The 21,849-nt window shown below is 41.6% G+C and overlaps 1 protein-coding gene across 3 annotated transcripts in view; it reads right to left on the bottom strand.

The window, feature by feature from the left end:
• The window catches only part of DPP6 (dipeptidyl peptidase like 6), a 461,031-nt gene that overhangs the window by 7,549 nt on the left and 431,633 nt on the right, over nucleotides 1–21,849 (bottom strand). For all 3 annotated transcript variants that reach the window (XM_021388076.1, XM_021388074.1, XM_021388075.1), the window contains exons 17-21: nucleotides 9,290–9,337; nucleotides 5,725–5,823; nucleotides 3,413–3,482; nucleotides 1,341–1,535; nucleotides 535–589 (exon numbers count right to left, since the gene is read on the bottom strand). In XM_021388076.1, the coding sequence (XP_021243751.1) occupies nucleotides 535–589; nucleotides 1,341–1,535; nucleotides 3,413–3,482; nucleotides 5,725–5,823; nucleotides 9,290–9,337 (467 nt within the window). The remainder of the gene's footprint in view (nucleotides 1–534; nucleotides 590–1,340; nucleotides 1,536–3,412; nucleotides 3,483–5,724; nucleotides 5,824–9,289; nucleotides 9,338–21,849) is intronic.

Here is a 21,849-nt window from a genome sequence, read left to right as displayed (position 1 = left end):
GCTGTCAGTCTGTTAACAGTTCCCTGTAGAGATCCCGCTCCATGTGCAGCTCTCATCGCTCACTCTAAGCCTTCATCTCCCACAACAAACAGTTTCGACTCGCAGTCCTATTCTCATTTCAAATTCTGTGCACTTTGCAATTGCTGTTTCCCTGCATACTGGGGTGTGAGTCAGTTCAGAAATCAGTACTGTTGTCGAACATTTGTACAACATGAGCTAGATCTGCCCACACTCCCAAAGGCCTTAAGGGACAAACTGAAAATGAAATGAAAGTTTGCAAGGGGAACAAGTAATTAACGATGACAGCATTTTTCTGACAAATAGCCACGTTTTGAACTCGGAAGTTAATTTACACACATTGACAAATACACTGATAAAACGAAAGCTTTCATCACCAACATCTCTGAGCAAGAAGCAGTCTATCTCATAAATAAACAATAACAAAAGCACCATTAACACAATCGGGATTTAGCTCAGCTGCTTAACCTCATCAGCCAACCAAAACAGAGCAGAGGAAGAACAGGAAAAAGTTACCTTCCCAAACACGCCGACTCGCATTTTATCAATGTAATGCTCTTTCAGCATTGTCCTAGAATATGAAGGGAGAAACTATGAATTAAAAACACTTTTCCCTTCAACATAGCAGAGCCCTACCTCTGAAAGTCATAATAAAGCTGTTGCTATTACATTACACTTAAAAAAAGTCTTTAAAAAAGTGTAACGGTTTAAAGAGATACATTTTCACCCACTGCAAGTCCAGCAAAAAATTAACCTAGGAGTTGATATTCCAGCTTACTTGTTTGCAGCTGTATGACTGTACAGAGCTAAAAATAAATAGGCTTCAAACATGTGACACAAATAAGTGTGCTCTAATTTAGCTCTTTAGGCTTGTTCTTCTCCATCTGCACTGGCTGGCACGAGCTCCCTCTCTCACATGGCATCACTTGGTCACAGCCATGGGACTACATTGTCCTTCCTTCCTGCTGTACTTTACATACTGCTGAAGGAAGCAGGACTCATGCCAGCCTTGGAGTAATTATTAGTAATTCAGTAAGTTCAGAGAATCATAGAATAGCTTGGGTTGGAGGCATCTTAAAGACAATGCCGTTTCAAGCCCCTGTCTTGAGAAGGGGCACTCTCACCATGCCAGGCTGCCCAAAGTCCCATCCAACCTGGTGTGGAGCACCTCCAAGGATGGGGCATCCACAACCTCTCTTGGGCAGCCTGTAACAGTGCCTCCCCACCCTCCGAGTAAAGAAATTCCTCCTAACATCTAAACTAAATCTCCCCTCTTTTAGTTTAAGTTCTTCAAGACGTTCTTCAAGAACAGTGTCATTCACCGGACAGCTTCCAGCTGGTCCTTCTCTTCCAAAAGGCCCAGCCTCCTCTTAACCTCGTGCAATAGTTTAGTGCCTTGGAAGCCGCTCCCACGGCCGTCGAACTTCAGCACAATGGCATTGTGCAAGCTGACCATCACGCTCTCCCATGTCACCTCAAACCTCTCTGTTACGATCTGGTTGCCTGGCGTCCCATCCCTGAAACACAAACAGGCATCAGGAAAAGGTGCAGTGCTTCAAGAAGCAAAGGCAACATCACTAAATGAGAGCCCAAAGCCCTTCCCAGGGCTATGGGCTTGCTGTGGCAATGAGATGTGATGTGATGCAGAAGTCAGGGGAGTTTTCCTCATTAACACCTGTATCTATTTCTCTGCCGCCTCCAGCTCTAATCTGTATCCATTTCTCTACCACTCCCAAAGATGGGTTATTTCTGGTGGATCTTTTGCTGCAAAGAGCCTGGTTTGGGGGTGCTGTCAAGATACATTGGTTGAAGCCTGCAGCCATCAATCCTCCCTTCCTTCACTGGCAGGTGTTTGAGTTTCATTTACCGCCCCTGTACACCCCACACAGACCACTCCTCTCCCATCAGCTTCCATAGATTGAGCTGTCAGTCGCATCTGTCACCTCTCACTGGGGCAAGTGCAGAGCATAAGAACTCTTCTGTAAGTGGCAAAACCAAGAGCATAGAAATGCCCAGGTTGGCCCAAGGTAAGGGAATTATGTGGGCAAGACTCCCTTTGCAACCGTCTGCTCAGAGCCTGCACAAGGGCACTGCCTCAAGAAATACTGAGCCCACTTCTGCCAGACAGCCCAGAAAAAAACAAGAGGTGATGGCAATGAGAAGTAATATTTTAGGCTGGGATTACTGTAGAGCTGCAGGCACTTCCAACCAATTCTTGTCCTTTCTGGGGGGTTCTTGGGAACATCAGACAACTCATTGCAGGTTTTTAACGTGCATGTGACTTCAGTCATTTGCATTTATTCAGGCGAGACCCAGGCGCATTCAGCTTCAGAGGCAGCCTAATCAAGTGCTGTTAGCTTGATGAGTACCAATCTTCCTCAAGCGCTTGTCTAATGAAGTACATTTTCTCTGCAGTAATTCTGTGATGTAATGACACACTTATTGCAGTGTTTTTGTCCTTCATGGAAGGAAGTGCAGTGTGGTGTGGTGTTCAGCCACTCATCTACCTCTCTCACTCCTATGAGGGGCTTCTCTGATGCAGGGTGTGCCCCAGCAGGGAGCAAGTGATACAGCAGGATGCAGCGGGCCAGGAAGGTGTCTCCAAGGTCAGTCAATTCCCTCCCCTGGATTCTTCCCAAATTTCCAGGAAAAAACACAGCTCTGCATATTATTATTACTAAATGTTGCATAAAGACATACCCATCTGCTACGCTCTACAGGAGGAAATTCTAGCTGCCTAGTATAAATGCTAAAATCATGGAGATCTTCAAAAGGCACTAAGAAGGAAAGCAGGATGCTCCCCTTCCAACAGTGTCTCAGCAGACATAGCTCCTGCTTTGGAAGGAGACAAATCTCTCTTTTGACTGAGGTTTGCTAAAATACTTCTGCGAACCATGGAGAGCTGAGATCCCTGATGCTGGATCTCCTGTTTGCCCAGGTCAACCACTCCCAACCCTTCCCAATGAAGCACTTAGCAGACCCTGTGCTCAGTGGCACAGAGTTAGAGACCTATTTCTCGCCAAACCAGGTGAGTGCCTTAGCACCAGGATAGAAAGTCAATGTCCATGTTTCTTTCTCCTTCTGTTTCTGCCCCATAAATAACTGAATTGTGAGTACATTTGCAACAACTGCAAAAAATCCTACAATGCACGTAGAACTTGACTAGGGCATCCTCCTGGGAAGTGAAACCCTTGGCCCAAACATATGAGAGAAGGAACCTGTGTCCAACCTTGTGCAGCTCTCATGCGAGGCATTTGGAAGGCAAATGTGAAGGACTGAGGTGTTAAGCAGTCTAGTACTCATTGTGTCATATCTTAAAAGGCTCTGGCCACGGTTGAAACTTCCACGCTGCCATAATAATGTGAAGAGAAACAAAAGAAGAGTGAAAACTTACACAACTAAAAGCAAGGGATAGTGTGCCATGTCTGAAAACGTCGCTGGCTTTAGGATCTGCATTGGCAATTCTAGGCAAGAAAACAACAACAAATGACAGCGTGTCTTTAGTGCAGGAAAACCAACATAATGATAGTACATATTTCTGGTGTTTTGGCTACTTATGAACAGGAACAACACAGCATTTCATCAGACGTGCTGGTAAATAAACACCTTAGGAACACAGCTGTTGTCAATGAAAAGACCATATTATAGTAGCTGAGGTGACAAGAAATGTAAATTGAGAGAAGAGAGTGCGCTGCTCAGTCATGCATCACTTTTACAGCATTCAATTAACATCTGGCAATAGCTATAATTTTCCTTTTTGGCAGCTGTATGAGTGACACAGCCAGAAATCAATACTTCAGGGCAGCAGAGGAGGGAGGAAAGAGGTGAGGAGGATGATAATTTAAGACCCAATTAAGTGTGGTGTGTTGGGGGGGAGAATGGGATCTCTTCTGCTGCAGTGGCGTGAAGACTGGTTGAGAAGCATCTGTTTTAATCCTGATTTTTAGGGAGCCTAAATGGTACTCTGAAACAGGAGGTAACCGTGCTGAAGGCTGCATGGTTTGGCTGGTTCCAAACCAACAAAAGTGGAAAATGCCCGAGGTCCCCATGGCATGGGGACTCTCACTACTTTCAGTGGCCTCATATTGACAGCTGAACACTCCCACATGAACGCCTTCCACAACAACGAGAGCACATTTATATTTAAAATGTTAACTACAATCCAGATTAGCAAAGGCCCAGCAATTAAATCGGTATTAGGAGCATTTTCAATAGATTAATACACACATTAGCTGCGCGGTTTAAGTGGATTGCTTTGCAATCATTGTCTGACACTCCGCCTAATTAGTTATTCCATCTGAATGCTAATGGACTGCAAATTGGATCAATGGCCCAGGGACAGCCCAAAAGGCCATCGCTTGACTTTAAATATAAATAAACCCCACTTGCAACGTTCCCAGGGCTGTTCAGCCCAAGGCTACGAAGACATGGGGAGGACATGCAGACAGCCCACTTGTATTTATTATACACAGATGCACACATTTGGTTAAACACGCAGAACCCAGTGTCAACAATACCTGCAGGCAGGAAACTGAGCATCAATATTCACCATCAGCTGCCACTACTACTGTAAGTCAGTTGATGGAGGGGATAGGCATCATCTTTTCGATGGTCTCCTTCTCCTGCCTGTGAGGCTTAGAAGTGTTATTTTATGCACTCCTAATACCAATGTGGCAAGCTGACCATTTTGGAGCCAGTTATCCTTTTCAAAGGCCTTTCAGTCTTTGCTTTGCACTTTTTTAACACCTGGCAATGGTTGAAATTAGTAACCTGCCATCAGTCGCACATCCCTGCCTTCGTTTTTTATACCCCATGAGGTGTGCTGCTTTTTGGCATGGGATCCAGGTTCTGTGTTTGTTTTTAGAGTCACTGCCATACACAAAAACTAGGACTCTGGGGAGTGACTGCACAACCCTGAATATGTGGATTTTCCATGTATTCTATCTGCTTACAACCAGAGCAGATGCTTTTTAGGTTGTTTCAGGTGCAGCTATAGAGGCAGGCAGAAAATACCTACACTTCACCTGTTTGTCACCAGGTTTTCTTTCTTTTTGTCCCCCTTGGCATACAGATACGTGGGGAACAATTACACAAATGGTGCAAACAATGTGTCAGATGCTGACATAAACTGCTCCATTTTTTTCTGTTTTCTTTACTCCAGATAAAATCTCTCTTGGCTTTTGTTGAAAAGATGCTTTTTTTCCAGCCCTATCAAATGATATGGCTTTCTCAAAGGCTCCTGAATGACTCCGAGGGGCAGTCAGGTTCATTCACTGTGGTTCAATACCATACAATGAAAGGCAGTCCCAGCTGTAGCCAGCAAGCACATACACTATCCCACTTCACACCCATCTTAGATAATAAACCACTTGAGCTATGGCAAATGCCCTGAACAATGGGAGCACCGCACTGTGTCATTTCACAGGGTGGATTTTCATCTGCAAAAAAAATTTTAAAAGGAAAAAAGAAACACACAACACCCCCCAATCCTATCATTTTGCCTTTCTTCAGCTGCCTTCTCATCAAATCCTGTCTCGGTAATAACTTCCTTATGTAGCACATCCTAAGAGAGTGCTTTGCTGACTGTGAGAGTAAATTGAGAGCCAAAGTCATTTTTCCTCCTGCCAGTCTGGGCAAGACGACTGTATCATTCCGCAGCAACAGTAGTTAAAAAGAAAAATAAGATAGAGGAAAAGTGCTACTTACTGTAATCATCTATCTTGATTTCCATGTATTCCACTTTAGGCATTTGCCTGTCATTTACCGCCAGCTGCACATTTTCATTTACCTCCAGCTCAAAAATTTCTGAAAGAAGAAGGGTAAGATCACAAAAACTTCCCATATTGTTTGTGAAAATGGATGTTAACATTTTATAGCCACCTTAATATTTGTAACACAGATTTCCTCATGGAAGAATTTCCTTCTAGTTCTATAGTCCTCACTATTTGGCTAATCTGGTGAAGTCTTTGAAAATTATTCCAGGCACTGCACTGGCAAAAAGCTGTATTCCTTGAAATCAGCGGCATTCAGTGGATTTACAGCACTGGATCCCTGGCTTTGGATTTTGGTCCTGGGAACATGCTGCAGTGCTTGGCCCCATGGTGTCAGGCTGGGTTTAGACCAGGGGGACTTGGGGCGTCACTTCTGCATTGTGGACCCAGAGAGGGCTTTGCACCAAATTATGAGTTTCATCGACTGTAACTTCCCCTTAGAGACACACTGATAAACTGTTGTGTAATCCTAAATCTTCCACTAATACATAAGTTAGCTGATAATCATGCTCTCATTGCCCATCTCTGTTGAAAAAGCAGGCACACCACCAAAACATGCCCTTCCCACATCTTTCAGCAACAGCCTATTGGTTCCAAGACTATTTACCCTGCTTCTGAAAAGCCTGTCTCATCCCTATTGAAATCACATTCCCTACGAAACTGCCAAAGCAACAGCCTATTACGTTTAGTTAAATATTAAGATTCTCATTTAATTACGGCACACACAAGTAGCTTTATCAGCAGAAAGGGGCCTGCCACGTAGGGGAATTTAGTCAAGCCATTTTATTTGTTCATATAATTGCATCCTCAGAAAGCCAAGAAGACTATGGAGAAAATAAAAAGATTGGCATATCTCCTAAAGGACTTTCTTTTCTGCTTTAGGACCACAGGGAGCTCGAGTCTATGGAGTACAAATGGTCACTGCTTAATTAAATGTAAGCACACTATAATATTCGGAGCGACTCACTATTATCAGATTATTGCAGAATAGAGAGGCAAACTCCCTCTATAGAGTAGTGCGCTTATATTAAATGAGCAAATTCAGTAATGTGCAACTGTCAGTTGTTCTTTTTTTTCAGAAGAAGAATGAGGGAAAAAAGGAAGCAAGGGAAATGCTAATTGTATGCAGAAAATCAGCAGATGTTGTGTTTGATGCACAACTAGATCAAACTCTCTATGTAATACACACTACTCATAATGGACCCATCAAAATCAAACTAGTTTCAGAATTTCTTATGTCCCTTTTTCAAGACTTTCATTTTCGTTTTTTTATTTTACAGTATCCGTCATTTTAATCTCTCAAAAGTAATTTGCAAAACTACACAGGAAGCTGCAAGACAGTTCATGAGAGCACTGTCCTGTATGCACTGTTAGAGTCAGCCATCTCCATGTCAACTGTAAAATGAAAGCACTGTGTTTAAGAAGAAAGAACAGAAAGACAAAAGTGGATGGAGAGCAGGAAGATGTGGCAGCAGAAGGGACCAGCTGTATTACACTTGCACAGATGTGATCTGTGAATCCAGGTTCAGGCATTCAGGTAAGTTGTTAGTCTGCCTTTCAGTCCAGACCTACTGATGTTGGTGGGGCTGTTTGTACAGATAATAACAAACCAGAAAGTCCACTTTCCTCTAAGATAAAAAGCACATTTGGAATGTCCCTCTATCTTAAAAGCAATCACTTGCATCCTCTAACAGAAAAAGAGGAAGAAAAAATTAACGATGGCCAAACAATATTGCATGAATGACTTCTAAGCGGCTCACAAGGCCTGAAGGTTGCCTCAGAGGTAGTGTGTCAGTCATCAGCAAGGAGCTTGCACAGCTGCAAGACAGAACTCTAAAACCCCGCTGCTACTACCCTGTGCAAAGACTGAGATACGAGCAGCCACTGGTGCAGAGAGATTAACACATTAGCAGTTTGCAATTTGCTCTCCGTTGTGACTCAAAAAAAAAAAAAAGCAATTCTTGTATCTTTGTCGACCAGGACAACTACACATGGCAACTTTTGCTATTTGTAGCAGAAGCAGTTTCACAAGGGATAAAACCTGTTAAAAATAAAATAATAATCCCTCTGCACTTGGCTCAGCCTGGGTGGCTCTGGGTACAGAGGCACTCTTGAGTTCTACCTGGAAATTTCAGACCAGAGGGGAAAGTGAGGCATGAAGAAATGAACTATCAGTGCTGGTCACCATGTGAGCACCGTGGCAGCAGATAGTCCAGGGCAGGATGCAGTGTGTGGTTTGGGCAGCAGAGACGTTGCCTCTCTACTGGGCAGTGGAGCAGCATATTGCTTTAACCAAACAGAATGCTGCTAAGTTTTGTGTATGTATTTTTCTGCAAAGGAACACCTGACTTTGAACAAATTAATGGAAAATAATGGAAGGATAACTTGGAGTTAAAGGCACATCCATCTCCTTAACTGCATCAGATGCTGTTGGCACTGCATGGAACACTATTCAGCACATCTAATTTAACAGCAAAGAATATGGTGTGCCACAAATCTGATTTTAAATTTGATTTTAAAAAAATCATTCAGAATTTAGGGTTGCACTCTGTACATCCTGTTCAAAAGGAAAACTTTTCTATGTAGGATCAGGGCTCAAAATGCATGTTGCCAATAGGAACTAAGAAGACAAGCCACAAAATCACATGTGACTCAGCGTGAATCTTATGTTTTCTTTCCTACACGTTCTAGTGTCACAGAATTCCATCCTTTGACACTTCCCACCTTCAATGGGGAATGAAGCAGCTCAGCTTTTCACAAAAAAACATTTGGTTTGGGGGTGAAACACTCTGGTTTGCTCTGCTCCTTTGCAGACACAGCAGCAGGGAGTTGCTGTAAGTCCAGCTAAGCTAAACCGATGGCTAAGAAGCTGATACCAGCCCCACATAGAGCTGCTGGAATAAAGCTGGTGCTTATTATTTGTATTACAGCAATGCCTGAAGGCCCTAACTGCAGGTAAAAACTGGGCTAAATGCTATATTCAGATGGTAGGAAAGGGTCTCCCATTGAAACAACAGGAGCAGACAAATGTTGGTTTCAGGTGAGACTCTGATCCACCTCCTGCTGTGAGGTTGTTGAGGCTCATGAGAAACAGCAGGGAAGGCATCTGTCTGGGTGTCCCTGATAGGACAAAGAAGGAAAAAATGGACAAAGAAGGAGAAATCTGAACTGTGCATCTTTTGAAAAAGCTGGTAACAAATGACATTCACAAATCACCATCCTCATACTTGCAAGATCAGTATTCTCAGAACAGCATTGTATACAGAAGGATTTCAGGGACTTATCTACATCCATGGGAACCCAAATGGACAATTTTAACTGCAGTCTGGGACATGGGAGAGCCCACAGCTGGAACATAGGATCTGGCTCCCTGAGAAGCTTTGCCTTTAGGCAGAGTCCTTGCTCCCTCCTTCCATGAATTTATCAAAGAGCAGCTAGACCCCACCGTCCTGCCTGGTTACTTTTCACTGCAAAAATGCAAGGCACAAATCCATTCTTACTCTGTGCATCGGTCGTGCTGTGAACAGTCACCATCGGAACCCGTGGACCTTGAAAAGAAGAAGAAAAGGTGGTTAAATAGCTACCAGTGCACGCTCATACCCATGTGAACCTGGTTTTGAATTCCATGGAGCTGCAGCCTCCCGAGGATTGCATTCCATGCAAGAGTAATCTAAAAAGCAAATCATCCAGGTATTAGAAAGAATCTATGAATAAATGACAGTGTGGTAGACTTGAAGACACGCGAGGTTTCAAAGCTCTTTCCCAGTGGATCACTAAATGCATCTTTCCCTAATTTGTAAACATTATAATTAGCACAAACACAATTAAATCACTTGCTTCTTAAATTATTCTAATGACACACTAACATCACGGCACAAAGCATTTATGTTTTATATGCTGTGCATAACTGTTGCTGTTTTGTAAACATTTTTTTTTTAAAGAATTAAACACCAGATTAACTCCTATACTAAAAAAAACCACACATGCTCTCTGAAAGCACAGCATTTGGATACCGAAATCAGTGTTATAAAAAAGAGGATTATCATTACTATGTAATGAAAAAGTGAGGAAAAGAATTCATTGTCACAGGAGGTGACAGATTTTAGGATGCTGTAGTCTTTAGCACAGTGGTCTGGGTTCAGCTTCTAGTTTAGAAAGTCACCAAGGCGCTGACTGACAGAAAAATGAGACAGTCAGTGGGACTGGGTTCATTTTGTAGCTGCCCAGCTTCTTACCCTCCTCCTTCTTTTCAACTATCATCAGCCCACTGCTTTTGGAGACAGGACCAAAAGGAATTTTGGTCTGACCCAGCACAGCCACTCTTTACCACTTTCACCCTCTACCATGCCTGTTCACATCTTTTCTAAAAGGATTGACAATACTGCTCTGGAAGGAAGAAGACCCTCAAAGACCTCAAAGTTAGGTCTTATCTCTTTTTCCTTCCCTTTTCCATAGAGATGCAGCAAAACTGAGCTGCTCAGCCATCTGCGTAGGGACAGCAGAATTTGAAGCTGGCTCTAAGAAGACTCCTGGAAGAAAGTTGTTAGAAATGCTGGCTCCTGCTTTCTCGGGACTTTGACACTTTGATGTCCCAGGGAATCCTGCAGTTGGACTGGATTGTTTTTTTTTAATCAAAAAGGAAAGGCTCTATTACACTTCAAAATTAAGATAGTTTTCAAAATTAAGCCTCTTTGGGATTCAGGCCTCTTTAAGATGCTTTGAGTCCTTCAGCCTACAAAACCACGATCATCATTCATGTGCACCAACCATCTGGGTAGTTCTTGCCAAGAGAAACCTCTTGCAATATGAGAGTGTACCCCAGTCCACTGTAAATGGCAACAAAAATGGGTTAATGTGAGCCACCCACACCAGTTTGGTAAGTGGTACAAGTTGTTGACAGCAAGAAAGGCTTCAGCATGGTGTAAGGCCAATGGCTTTCCTAGTCCTGCCCAGCAACTACGTCTCATTGAGTGGGATATGGCTTCAGAAGAGTTAATGTAGACCTTATCTATGCAGAAAAGAGACAGATCAAGTTTTATTTACTGTTAAACTAACTGATATGGCAGGCTAGACTTTGGTTTCCTAGCCACTGAGAAATGTCTTCTCTAACAATCAGATTCTTTTATCTGCACCATCTTCTTAAAATGCAGCCAAGTCAGTATAAATTACAGAGAAAATTAGTCAGTGCTTTACTCACTGAGATTTAGCTGAATTTACCTTTCCACTACTGATATACATTGTCATGCTGACCATATTTACATACATATCTGCCCTGCTTTTTCACTGCATTCCCAGAAGCCAGCCTGCTGGAAATGCAACAAACGTAACAGACAATTAATTCATCGTGAGCATGATAAAATCATCAATGAAAATAAAATAATTCCCCCCAAATTATTTCAATCAGAGCTACAGCAGCCCCTTCATTAACAGAAAAATGCCTAACAACACAAAAGGGATAAAGAAAGAAATACAACACATATCATCGTTTTATTTTCGAATGTATTTTTGCTTTTTTTCCCCCCCATGTTAGCACTGGGAGAATGATCAGAAACTCATAAAGAAAAAAGCCAATACACAGTTCACAAAACCCATGTGTAATTTATTGTGTTTAGTTGGTCTCTCACTACCTCACTACCATCTTCCCAAATAAATATTTTAAAGTGAAGTCTCATGCAAAGGTTCGTATTCAGTTTGCGTCAATATCAAAGAAAACATCTTAAACTAAGCATCAATATCCTTGAAAGAGTAGACTTCTGAGTCACCCAATTTTTCCTTTTCAACAAATAAGGAAAAATGATAAAGACAGAAATGAGGAGAATACAGGATTGCGTGGAAGATCAGTCTCAGTACAAAATATTCCCAATGATGACATTCCAGTTAATCAACATATTCTGCTTGTAAATAGTTTGAAAGTTATTCAGAAGAAATATTCCCCCTTTTATTTGTCTTTAAGGAATGGTGTAAACTGTACATTTTAAAGCCAATGTTTAAACTACAACATCCCAGTTACATTCTATTCTGTGTCTTTTCATACGTGTATACCAAGAGTCTTACAGCACGTGCACATTGAGTGCATAACGCCCAACAGGGAAAGAACCAAACTCTTGAAATTAGAAAGTGTATACTCCTTAGCTGCCTTCCATACTTCATTTTTAGAGCCTATAATGGTGTGACAGTCCCATTACACATGCCATCTGCTAAATGCCAGCCACTGTCATTTGCAGCTCTGCAAGTGAAACCTAATTTGCTCGCTGGGAGCTGACAGCAGTGGCACAAGGCCACCCCCGTCCCACCACTCCTCACTGCTCACCCCTTTCAAATTTGGATGGGACCCTGAGCCTGACACATCCTGCTGCTTAATAATGCTGTACAAGGCTCTAGTCACAGGAATTTACATTTTTCAGCTAAAAATTTGGCTCTGTCGTAAAGGCTTTGACTTTAAACATCTTATTGTCATTATCTATGCTAGAAAAAAATGTTACCATCATTATCTATGCTTGAAGTAAATTAAGCCATATCACTGTAATGACAAGGGCAAATATATCATCAATGAGGTACTACTGCTTTCTGAAAGTGCATAGAAAGCCTGTGCCTCAGTAATTTGACAAGAACAAGCATTGCCTATGGCTTGCCATCAATTTTTAAGTAGTTCCCACTACTATTTTCAAGAGAGTTTTGCTTGAATACTATCAGAAAGAAGCAACCCTGTACATATTTAGGTAACAAGGCACAATTCTTCAGAATAAAAACTGAAAATCTTACAACTCTGAACAAAATATTCACCTGACATTTGTTCTGTAACACTTTTAAGAGAATATTCCAAAGTATTTCTGGTATTTTCATGGTCTAAATAGCTAAAACTTCAAAACAAAGTAGTAATTATAAAAAGAGTATTATGTAAAATTGCAAAAAAAAAAAAAGTAATCAAAATTATTTAAGTGTTTAGAAAGGGGAAAAAAGATGAATTGTCTTATTCTTCTCATTCATATTCTCAAAGGCTTCAGTGTGGAAGATAATTTCAGACCAGAAGCTAAATTCACAGTGTGTAAACAATGAAAATTCAAATGCTCTCTGCCAGCACCACCAGTGTATCTTTTAAGCGCTGATGAATGATTTAAAAGAGCAGCTGCAAGCAATGGGAGCTGAGAGGGTCTGGCTCTGCACGAGTGAGATAATTGGCAACAGCCATCTCTGTGTACAGATTCCAGATCTCTTTATTTGCTAATCCATGAATTATTTATATGTGCTGCATAAAGTTCATATGTTGGGGTGATAATATCAACCTAATAAATAAAGACATGGGGAATTCATTGAGCCACTGCTTATAATTAAAATATATTCCCATCTACAATATTTTCCAGCTTATGCTACAGACAGATGTTCGTGCTGTTTGCTTTGGCAACCTTATTGACACAAACATCAAACAGATTTCTGCTGCTATTCACCCTCCTCAAGGCATTTAATTTTTTAATCTAATCTTTACTTCCTCAAATGTAACTCATCTTGTAAAATAATCGATACAGTCTTATCGTCAGGAAACACGAAGAACGGCGCAAACCGCACGGACGGTCCTGCTCATGTCTGCCCTGTCACTTCTGGTAATAGATTTCACGTGTGCTTTGCATACAGCAGAAATAAAGCTAGTTTTGTTGAGATAGTTTCAGTTAGCTGTGCCTAGAGGGCAAATGAGCAAGAGGTTAATTACATTGCACAAAATAGCTCTGATGAGTTTCTGAAAAGGTTGCTTGAGTGTTTAAGTGTGGTCAGGACCAGGGTCAGTTCCATGGGATTTTGGGATGCCTACAGAGAGCAGTGTGGGGTACAGGACTGACACCAACCAGCTCCATTACACTGTCCCTCCCGTGACCGCTGGGACACAGAAGGATACAGGACTGGGAAAGTTCTCCCTTGCTTCTTCAGGCAGAGCATGTTATAAAAATACTGATATAGTTATATTGAGAGGGCATTTATTTTCCTTGACGTAATTGCTGCTGCTGCTTCACTCTTCCAAGAGAAGCTGCCCTCTAACTTCAGGTTCTGCTGGCTATCACTCCAATTTACACCTCTGTGGTTTTGTGCTGAAAAGCTGTTTTCTACTAATCACAAGTATTCCCTCTGCAGTCGTAAGTCATGTTTCCCTACTGTCCTCATTCCACTGGAAAAATAGATTATTTTAGCTCCCTTTTGTAGTACAAATTCTCTTTTCCTCTTATCCTTAAAAGTAAGAGCATTTCTTTTTCAGTTCATCCTTCTTAAACACAAATGACCAGGACTCTACCCCCTGCTGTAGAGGATGTCTTAACCAGTCCTTATACAGCAAAACTGCCAGTTGCTTGGTTCTTTGGAAAAATTCTTGCTTGATCCATCCCACAAGTTCATCTGTGTTTTCCATGGCCACAGCTGGTAGGAGCTTTGAAGACATTCAGTGATGAGCACTGCACACCCAGGCACCCACCCGCTCTTAAAGCTTCAAGCATACAAGACAAATTCTTGCCCTCAGTCACCACGTACTTAATCTTGCTCTTTGTACTATTAATTTTCCCATTCTAGGCCTGCAAGACAGCCAACTCCTTCAGTATTTCTGCCTTTTGATGATGCTTATCAGCTTTGTAGTCTTAACAAATTCCATTAGCTGAGTCCAGCTTTGAGTTCCCAGGCTGTTATGGAAAAATCTCAGTAAGGTCATTCCCAAGACCAGCTCCTAATGAACCCTGCTGCTGATCTCCAATTAGCCTTACATTTCTCTTTATCCTAATCTACTGCCTTATTTCATTTAGGCAATCCTGAACCTTCTCTCACAATTCTTAAACAAATCCTCATCCTCTCCCTCTTAATTAATATCATCCAATGAGGCATCACATCCTGGGGATGACTGAAAGCATGCCCTTCTTTCATGAGATGTTGGCCAAGTTTTTCAAAAGACAGAATAAAATAGTACATGTGGATGGTTTCAAAGCGGAATGTGGAAAAACTATGATGTTCAATAAATGTTGCAGATACATTTACCCATTGTTGTGACTAGTGATCAAATGAAAAAAATAGGATAATTTGCTTGCAGACTACCTGAACCTCAAGGTGCACCATGAATGTGTACTGAGAGATGGAAATGCCAAGACAGAACCACCCCAGCTCACATGGGGATCACTGTCTTCCCCAAAGGCAATAGTGTTTTGGCCCAATATAACAGTTCAGATCTCCAGCTGTAGGAATGGATCTGAACAGAGAAATCTCCATACTCAACTTTCTTTTTTTCCAATTTCTGTTCTACTTCCTGTCATTTCTAATTGAACCCCTCATTAATGTAATGTCCATCAATTCAATTTGAATTCAGACTTTCTCCAGTCTTTGAGAAGAGATGAAAGTAAAGTATTGTCACTATGGTTTAAATATATTTAAGTTTCCTATAGGATTACTATTTGCTAATCCGAAGAGAAATAACATATGTAGCAGAATACTGTCTGTATCTCCTGTCCACTTTGGAAAGTCTCTGGGTATCTCAGGGTGCCCAGGAAGGCTGTGCACTCTATATCCTTGGAGGCTTCCAAGATCAGACTGGGTAAAGCCCTGAGCATCCAGTTCTGGCTTCTGTTCTAACACTGCTCTGAGCAAGAGACTGGACCAGAGATCTCCTCAGGTACCTTCTAATCTGAATTTTCCTATGATCTCGTGGTTCTGTGATTTGTAATGCTTGATAATGGCAGTGCTATCACCACAGAGAGACTGTGCAACCACGTCCACACCACGTCTCCCAGAGCTGCATCCCTGGCAGAACAGTGGAAGGGCAGGAAGAGCCTTGCAGTCCCTGCCAGTCCTCCCAGCTGCTCTAATAGAGACATCGATATATCCATGGGGAAAGGGTACCTCCTTGCAATTACAGCATGAGAGAAAATATATTCTTAGCACTGTTTACAACCCACAAACCTCACTGCATATTTGCTGTTTATTTCAATATTTTTAATATTGTATAATTTGATTTACATAACCTTAATTTATCCTTTTCATAATTATTTTTTTCTTGCAATTACATAATGGCATCCTAGGTAGTTAAGTAATATTTGATAGTAATACTTCAAAAGAAAACAAATAACATCGCTTCTCATTGTCCCACTATTAAGTTGTTTTCCTCTGGTGAGTTCTCAAGTTTTAATATATCCTCAATCATACTGACTGCATTAATGAAAGCCCTAAGTATCATGCAAACAGGAGACAAAAGCAGCAATAAACCTTACAGCTGGTCCAGCTGGCCAGTGAGGTGAAAGAAGCAGTTTTCCTTAGAGGAAGCTTTAAATCTTGCGGGATGGTAACATCTGTAACATCCACTACAGAGTAATGAGTTCAACCAGGGTCGCTCATACAGCTGGAAATGATGCATGTGCATCTGGTTTCAGAATGCAGGAGGCCACTGCCTGATTTGTGAAGCTGCATTATTCCCAGCATCAGACAAAGCCTCTTGTCAAGGACGTTTATCTCCTGTAAGTGGAGTTCAAATAAAATTCTGTACATACAGAGCAACCGAATGACAGGAACCCTGGCTGTAAGCAGGCAACAGACCACCTGTGCTTCTGGGCAATGCCAGACACCTCATACTTACCAGAAAGAGTCAACATCTAAACAGGATCAAAGCAAAAAAGCAAGGAAGAGGTAGTGCTTTGCAGAATGAAATGATTTTTAAGGGCATAGGAGTTTCACTCCCCATTTTTTTCCATGCAACGAAATTACAGATGTTGCATGCTCATTTTTTGTTAAATGTTCATGCACATTTCTTTTCACTTACTGAGTCACCAAGTATTTACAGGTATTTTTATATTTTACACAGCTTTAAAGAGGTATAGCAATACAATATTGTATCAAATTCCCTGCCTATAGCAGGGGCGATGGAACAAGATGATATTAAAGGTCCCTTCCAACACAAACCATTCTATGATTCTGTGATTTAACACATAAACAAAAGGTATACTAAAAGGAAGATATAAGATAATGGGAACACCCAGAGAAGACACCATTTCAATTAATGTCAGACTAGTATCTAGGTTGTTAAGAGACAACAGAAAAAGATGTTTGCCTTTAAATTCTAAACCGCTAATAGTATTCTCTCTTTTTCCTGGACTAAAAGCTCTTGTGATAGCTCCTGTTTGTGCAGAAGGGATTTTTCACGCCAGCCTGCTGCGTTAATGCCGTACAAGCACGCAAGAGAGGGAGAGAAACCCCCGCTGTGCCTCACCCCTGGGACTCCTGACCCCTGCCCCATGCACAAAGGCACTGAGACACCCGAGCCAACCTTAGCTGCTAAGTGAGAAAGGAAGTCAAGTGAATGCAAATGAGAATTATATAGTAATTATAATATAAATAAGGCCCACAGATTAAGTCTGTGCATGCTTTCATACAGCAGAAACTAATTTAGGCTTCATAACCCTCAGGAAAAGTTCCAAGAGGTCACATTTTGCCTTGAAGCACTAATTACAACCTCCTGCTACTGGGTATACAAAAAGTCAAGCATCGTTGTAATCATCGCTGCATAGGAAACCACTCTGGTCACAGCAGATAACAGTCACCCAGTGACACAATATGTGAGCAGCAGCCGGGATTGCCTCGCAGGCATGGCCAATGTGCTGAGTGATTGCTGGGTGGGAAACCCATACTTGTGCTATTGGGTCATACCCAGTAAAACGTAACTATGTTCCGCTCCTCCTAATAGTGCATCTAACATGGGCTCTCCACCCCTAACCAAACACCCCAGAGCAAAGCCAACTATATCACAAATGATCCAGAAAAATCAGTCACTCCATGACATGCAGGTAAGGCAATTCCAGCATTTCCCACCCACAGTGCTTGTGCAGTCATCTAACAAAACAGCACAACAGCTTCTGGAGCTGATCCCAGCAAGTAAGTATACATGCATCAATTGAAGTAATATGAAGTTTTCATTCAGTTCAGATTGAGGACCCAGATTGAAATGCACCTTCTTGTGGTACAGGTGGGAAAAGCCCCAGACACAGACAGAGGATGGAGAGGCCTCTTTCAGGAGTAGCATTGATTTTCTCTTCCAAACTTGGTGGACATAAAGTGTTATGGTCCTCTATGACATATTGATAAAAACTACTACAAGGTGCTTTATAAAGGGTCATTGCATTTCACAGCAAGGCAAGTTGGGGCACAGAGAGGCACAATCAGTTGGGGCTGCAGGTAGGAACTACCTCCCTCAGAGCCTGGGAGCTACTGCTTCTAAAATTAGCTGTCAGAGGATGGCTGTACTGAAGTGTGCTGGCAGGTAGTTCATGCTCCATTAGTATAATCTGAGTATCAACCTTTCATATTTGTTTCAACCCAAACGTGCTTCTCTGTCCATAGGCTCTTGACTCAGTTAATAAAAGTCCTGTCTCAGCATTAGTAGTTATTTCAGCATCTAATTAGGCAGTCTCTTTAGACTGCCTCAACAACACCATTTATTACAATTCTTGCCAAAGGTCACCTGAAATGCCAAACGCTGGCCTCCTTAGCAGGACCAATGGCACTTAGAAAGCTTTTACTTCAATTTCAGCAAATAGTGCTTCAGAAATGCCTTGCCATTGCCATGATGGGCAGTTCTATGACATTGTTTGCTGACAGTCAACCCACATATTTTACAAATATTGCCAAGCAGCAGGCTTTCCGTGTAACTAAGTTTAAGGGGGCAATTAATATAGGCATTTCCCCTCTGTGCATTTAATGTTGGTTATCTGGGGAGGTTAAATAGGAGCTTTGGCTCCCTCTCTCAGAAGAAGAGATCACTGAATGTCATGCTTGTCTCCAAAGGCACCGAGTGATGAGGTGGCACAGAAGGCTGCTCTTGCTGCAACGTGCCAAGGGGTTTCTCTGCAGCATCCTCAACCATGGCTATGGGATTTAAGAACATTCAGCACCTGGGAGGGTTGGGCCCTTGCTTATTAAGGCCTGTGCTGTAATAACAGACCAGTTATTGAATTGCTGCTGAGATGAAATTGCATAGTGCTGTGAGTTAACAGCGACAGTGTGCAACCGTGCCTTGTTAACTCTTCACTTGGGTATGATTTAATCATTTGGCAAGCTGTTTTTGTTACAAGGGTGCTTTCCTGCACGCTTCTGCTAGGAAGGTTTCTCTGCAGTCAAGGGATTGAAGATTCGCTAAATCTTTCAAAACTACTCTCCACCCAGGAGACTCTATGCCTCTTATTGACACTGCCTGATTGAGCATCGTGGTCAGTAATGGATCTTATTTCCACAACACTTCTAGAAAGTTTGAATTGCAATACTTGCTTAAGACTAAAGGAGCTTGTGACAGAGGAGAAAAATCAAACCAGTGTCTCCCAACTAGCATTTGGCAGCTTAACTTCTCAGATCACTGCAACTAAAACACATCTTTGAACTCCCCAGGTGTAGATACAGACAACCAAATTAAAACAGGCATTATAAAAGCCTGTTTCTCAGTATACATATCACAGGTGTTCACATTAACCATGGGATTTAGAGAATCCAACGCTACTCCACAATTAAAACAGTTATTTTCTTAGGGAACAAGGAAAGCAATCCATCTAATTTGTTTGTAGGGTTTTTTTTGCTTAAATATGAAGTTGTTTTATAATCCACAAACAGACAAACACATCCAAGGAAGAGCTATACTGTACTTTCATTATTGCTTGCAGGTACATATTTTTCAACATGATAATAATGACTACTAAGATTAACCTGGTTCTAGAAACATTACTGATGAGACTCCGATAGGTCAGATTTCTATGTGATATGTAAGGCAAAACATTAAGCAATATGGCTTGTTTTTGTAGACAAAACATTGCTCTGTGAACTAGCTCTGTGGAATGGTAAACTTTTCATGCTGATGTACGGCCCTCGTCATCTACTTGACCATAGTTACTATAAAATATCCGCATCTCCAGTTTCTCCATTGATTTCAAGGGATGGTGGGTCAGGCCCATACAGCACAGGTTAAAAGGTCTGATTAAATGAAGGAATTGAGAAAGATGTAGAAAAAGGCTCATTATCCTCCTGCCTCCAGGCATGAGCCAACCTTTTATTGTGGTGACTGGGCAGACATGTCCCTGATGAGTATGTTATTGCAAAAATCCTGCAGAGTAATTATGCACCTTCCACTGACGGACGCTGGCTGTGGAGCTAGACCTACTTCTAGTCTGTTCCAGTAGCCAACAGCACTGTTCCTTGCAGCGCTGCCTTACAATATGAGAAAGGAAATGATGGACACAATACTTGACTTGAGATGTGGCCGTAGGCAAGCCACTAATTCTCACTGTACCTCTGCTCTCCATTTGGTAAAAGCATGAAAATGATCACGTGGGGGAAAGTTGCAAAGGGCTTTGTGCATCTTTCCGTGATTCAAATTAAATGCTGAGTGCTGCATTTATTTTACCAGTGATAACATTTCTATTTCCTCTTCCCTATATCCCAATAAATCTCAATATCCAATTATCTTGAGACATTAAATATTAAGCTCTTCATGTTCAAAGTGACATAGATATATACATCACTGCCAATAATGTCTCTGTGCTGGTCTCATGGCCTCTAATATTAATGGAGAAAGCAAAGCAAAATCTGATTTGTTTCACTCATGGTGAGAGACAAATGTCATGATCTTCTCTACCAACGCAGAAAGAATTCAGACACCTTTATTCAGAAAGAAGTCCCTAGCAATAGAAGTACCCATGTTTTTGTGATGAATATTCCAGAAAGAGGAGTTATATGCTAAAACTAGTATTTTTTTTTTGTGAAGACACCTACAGTTAAAATCATATATCCAAGATTTTGTGCAGCTTTCAAGACAAATGCATTCCAAAAACTCAGCATTATAAACTCAGCACTATAAAAGTGCAGATTAAACTGCTTAAACCGATAACAAGATGGGAAAACAAAGTGTTATTACGCTACTGTGAAATTCATCAATAAATCCAAGAGCTTTATCAGTTTAATTCAGCTTTTCTTTGGGACACATTCAAGCCCAGCTAAATCAACTGGTAATCCCATGACAGAAGAAAATAATAGAAGGCTTTCCAAAATACACATCCCCCCAAAAACCGAAGTCTTTATGCAGTCGTGGCATCTATGAATAGGTACAATACTAGAAACAAGCAACATTTTATATTTGCTCACAATTTAAATAATAGTATTTTTTAAATCCTTGGATTGAACTATGCCAGTGATAATGGTGCCAGATGCTGGCATTTCAGGGGATGTTCCCACCTAGCAGGCTGAGCTTATCTCATACTGCACAGCCCTTGGCGATGCCGCACATGAGTTCACCCATTTTTCTGGCCACCTCCAGACTCCTTTAAAAGTTGCTTTCCACAGGAGTGCTGAATTTCAGTAAAAAAAAAAAAAAATGACATTATTAAAAGAATAATGAGGCAGGTTGCTCAGAGAAGCTGCAGAAGCCCCATCTTTGGTGGTGTCCAAGGCCAGGTTGGATGGGGCTCTGGGCAGCCAGCCCATGGCAGAGGAGTTGGAACAAGATCATCTTTAATGCCTCTTCCAACCCAAGCCATTCTATGATTCTATGAATGCAGGAGGGATGCTAGTTAGCAGTCATTAACTGGATTTAGCATGACTGCACTGATCAAGGATGTGTCACCTTCTGAATCTTGGTTCTGACAAGCATAAATGCCAAGCTGATTCATTCTTCTAAAGAACTCTTCACTGTAAATTAATGATTTCATTTAATCTCTTTTTTTTTTTTTTGCTTAGCCCTACCTACACAAAAACTGCGTGTGTATGGGATCCCCCAGAAGTATAACATTTCAGACTTGTGCCATCTGTGTGGGCAGCAGCTTGTTCTGCATTCATGTAAGAGGGCAGAAAAATCTAGATTTATAAAATGATTCCACAATGTAGATCTCTCCATACTGGAAGGCTGAGCTTCGCAAGGATGAGCTCTGGACTCTGCAGTGCTAAAATGAGATTAAAACTGTGGTGAGCCACAAAGCACAGCAAGATGGCTTCATGCAACTTAGTAGCTAAAGTCTTTGTTGACTCCCCCCCCCCCCAAAAATAAAGGAAAATATAAGATGGAGTAATGAAAGGA

The sequence above is a fragment of the Numida meleagris genome, chromosome 2 (assembly GCF_002078875.1).
Source record: "Numida meleagris isolate 19003 breed g44 Domestic line chromosome 2, NumMel1.0, whole genome shotgun sequence".
NCBI classification, from domain to species: domain Eukaryota; kingdom Metazoa; phylum Chordata; class Aves; order Galliformes; family Numididae; genus Numida; species Numida meleagris.
The sequence above is the reverse complement of the archived record's forward strand: the minus strand, read 5'-3'. Positions and strand labels throughout refer to the sequence as shown.